Source organism: Gavialis gangeticus, unplaced genomic scaffold, assembly GCF_001723915.1.
Source record: "Gavialis gangeticus isolate Ggan-Ray unplaced genomic scaffold, GavGan_comp1, whole genome shotgun sequence".
NCBI classification, from domain to species: domain Eukaryota; kingdom Metazoa; phylum Chordata; order Crocodylia; family Gavialidae; genus Gavialis; species Gavialis gangeticus.
This window is the reverse complement of record NW_017728980.1, coordinates 12,182,965-12,186,080: the sequence shown is the minus strand read 5'-3', so window position 1 is coordinate 12,186,080 and position 3,116 is coordinate 12,182,965. Positions and strand designations below refer to the sequence as shown.

General features: G+C 55.2%; 1 protein-coding gene across 1 annotated transcript; it reads left to right on the top strand.

Moving 5' to 3' along the window:
* The first annotated feature begins 245 nt into the window (after positions 1-245).
* LOC109292580 (transmembrane protein 136-like) lies at positions 246-3,110 on the top strand. The gene is made up of 3 exons (XM_019510092.1): positions 246-766; positions 986-1,185; positions 2,075-3,110. Exons 1-3 carry the CDS (start codon positions 723-725, stop codon positions 2,611-2,613), a joined length of 783 nt encoding a protein of 260 aa, XP_019365637.1. The 5' UTR covers positions 246-722; the 3' UTR covers positions 2,614-3,110.
* Positions 3,111-3,116: the final 6 nt, after the last annotated feature.

Here is a 3,116-nt window from a genome sequence, read left to right as displayed (position 1 = left end):
TGCAGCTGGTAGGGACGGTGGAGAAGGCTGTTGTGGAGGAGATGGAAGATCCAGCACTGCTTGAACCAGCTGAGGTGGGGAGCAGAGAGGATTGATGTGAGGTGGTAGATTTTCAGAAGATAAGAAGCTGTTTTGGATTGGGGCCCTGGCATGAAGAAAGAGCCAGTTGCCAGAGATGTGGCAATACGCTCCGGTAAGCATTTGTGTGGGGTGGTTTAGACGGAGATGATCCTGCCTTGAGCAGGGGGTTGGGACAAGACAACTTCCTATGGTCCCTTCTAGCTCCATGTTTCTATGAGCCTTTTTCTCTGTGAGAAGGGAGGGCAGGGGCTGGAGCCCAGATGGAGAAGCATGGAGGAGGCCCTGGGGAATAAAGGGTGCAATGGTCAGGCTGGAAGAAGATGACAGGCACAGGCAAGGACTTGACATCCCCTGGCGATAGGCATCACAGGCTCTGCAGAGGCATCGGGATGTTTGCTTAATGTTCCCGACTTTGTTGCATGCAGAATAGTTCATTCCTGCTCTTGAAAGAGGCAACAGGGCTAGGACTTAGCTTTCCAGGTGACCATCCCTCACTGTACTCTTCACCACATCACTCATACGCATCCCATGTGGTGGGCTGGCTTGTCTCCGCAGGATCCGTGGTGGATCCTACAACTGGAAACTGAGGCAAAGGGCTGCACAGTCGTTAGGATGTGTACTTTAACCCAGCGTTTGGACTGATGTGTAAACAGCATGGCTCCAATGTAGGCAGGGAGGAGGGAAGGTGACACTAATAGGATTTTGATGCGTGCCTCAGTCTAATGGCAGGGGATGCCTTTGGGGTGATTGGCTGTTGTAATCTGCTGGGTTAGAAAATAGAGTTGTGTACAGGCAGGAAGTTGATGTAATTTAGTGGGAACTGGCTATGTTGCGATGGAGCTGATTCCCTCTGCACTGGGCTACCTCATCTAATATGCTTCCCTCTCTCCTCGTCCTGCAGCAGGATGATCTCCTCCATGCCCCTGCACGTGGCCGGCAGCCTGGTGGCCTGGCTCTCCCTCTATGCCTGGTTCAGTCACCGGTACAAGCGCCGTAGTTACGAGTGGAGCTGTCGCCTAGTCACGCTGACCCACGGTCTCCTTGCCACCTGCCTCTCTGCCTACATTGGTTTCATTGATGGCCCCTGGCCTTTGACACACCCAGGTATGTTACCAGCATTTGGCCCAGGTGACGTGTAGAAGTGCAAGTTGTCTTCTGGCCACCGAGACCCCTCGTCCCACAGTGGCTGTGTGCTCCTGGAGCTCGTCTCTAGGCCAGTGTAGGTGGTACGGGGGCAGGGGGGCACATCCAGCCTTCTGTCCTCATGTCTCCCGCATCACCTCATTCTTTTCTCCGCTCCAAGCCCCTCTGCAGTAGGACTCCTCCACGTGAAATACCCTCCTCCAACCTCTACCTCTCCCCTGGCTTTTGCTCAGTGACTGGCTTTTGGTGCTCCTGTTGGTACCAGAGCAGCCTGGAGGGCTGTTTCACCCTCTGCCTTTGCCTCTATGGCCCCTTTGGGATTTCATAGGGTGGAAGCCCATCTCCTGTTGAATCCCACCCTCTTTCAGCCTGGTTGCTGGCTGCCCACCCCAGGCCACCCCTCTCCACTGCACTCCAGGAGAGATGGCCCAGAGCTACCTCCATGCTATATGGAGGCAATCTCCACACCACTAATATCCCCAGGGTCTGTCCTTGCCCAGCCCAGCTGAAGAGGCTTTAATTGAGTTGGGTCTAGAACTGCAGGTCAGCTACCTGGCAAAGTACCCACCAGTGCATACAAGCTGGGGTCCTGACTGCTCTGAATATGACGGACCCCAGAGCTGGGAGGCCCTTTCCAAGACGGAAGGGAAATTTGTCCCTCACTGTCTGCCTCCAGTATTGTGTTTATGGGCCAGGGTCTCTGCCTTCTGCCCTCTAGCTTAGTAGTGGTGGCTATGATGACTTCTCCATCTTGCACTTGCCCGTCAGGAAAAGACCCAACCCCTTGCTCAGATCCTGCTGCTGGGTGTCTCCCTGCTTTACTGCACCAGTGGGTGTCTTTCCTTTTCAGGGTCGCCAAATACAACCCTCCAGGTCCATGTGCTGTGTCTCAGCCTCGGCTACTTCCTCTTCGACCTGGGCTGGTGTGTGTACTTCCAGACGGAGGGTGCCCTCATGTTAGCCCATCACACGGTGAGCATCCTGGGCATCACCGTGTCTCTGGCGCTCGGCGAGTCGGCCACCGAGGTCAACGCTGTCATCTTTGGCAGCGAGATCACCAACCCACTCTTGCAGGCCCGCTGGTTCCTGAGGGAGATGGGCTGCTACCACAGTTTCACAGGGGATGTGGTGGACTTCATCTTCGTGCTCCTCTTCACGGGCGTTCGGATTGGGGTGGGGGCCTGGATGCTGTACTGCGAGCTTGCATCTCCCAAGCCCCGATGGTTCATTAAAATGGGAGGCGTGATCATGTATGCCGTCTCCTGGATCTTCATGGTCAGCATCTGCCGTTTTGCCAGGAGGAAGACCATGAAGAAGTACCACACCTGGAGGAGCCGGAGGAGCGAAGAACTGCACTCAAAAGCCAATGGGCATCTGAAATGCCACTAGCCAGGCACCACAGTGGCCCCTTAGTCATGATCTGACAGGAAGAGCGTTAAACCTGGCTCTGAAAGGCCGATCTCAGGAGATGGGCCAACCTGTGGTGGAGAGAACCGAGCCAAATCCATCCCTGCTGTAACTCCGTCAAGGCCTCTGGAGAGATGTCACGGAGGCAGTGGGTCTAGGGCACTGGGACTGGAAGCACGTGGCTCAGTGCTGTTCTGTATGTGTGTAGACATATAGCAGGGTGTCAAGGAAGGGCTTAGTTTTCAGACACAAGTGGTTGCCAGTCCCCCAGCACAGGTGCAAATAGCAGTATTAGTGGTGAACTCCTTCAGCACTGAGCTCACCTTAAGGGCTGATAAGCAGCACTAGATCTCAGGGTCCAGTGTGCTGCCCAAGAGAGACACCTGGGGGGACTCTGGCAGGGTGGGGTGACTAGGAGTCCTGGCTCCTCCACCTTCTCAGTTCTGAGTCACTAACCTCTCGCCCCACTTCTCTTCCCCTCTGAA

What these genes read in the sequence shown, in the direction of transcription:
- LOC109292580 (XM_019510092.1), top strand. Translation starts at nt 723, where the DNA reads ATGTGTAAACAGCATGGCTCCAATGTAGGCAGGGAGGAGGGAAG. An exon ending in GTAGGCAGGGAGGAGGGAAG is followed by an intron (nt 767 to 985) that starts GTGACACTAATA and finishes GTCCTGCAGCAG; the next exon opens with GATGATCTCCTCCATGCCCC. An exon ending in CTGGCCTTTGACACACCCAG is followed by an intron (nt 1,186 to 2,074) that starts GTATGTTACCAG and finishes TTTCCTTTTCAG; the next exon opens with GGTCGCCAAATACAACCCTC.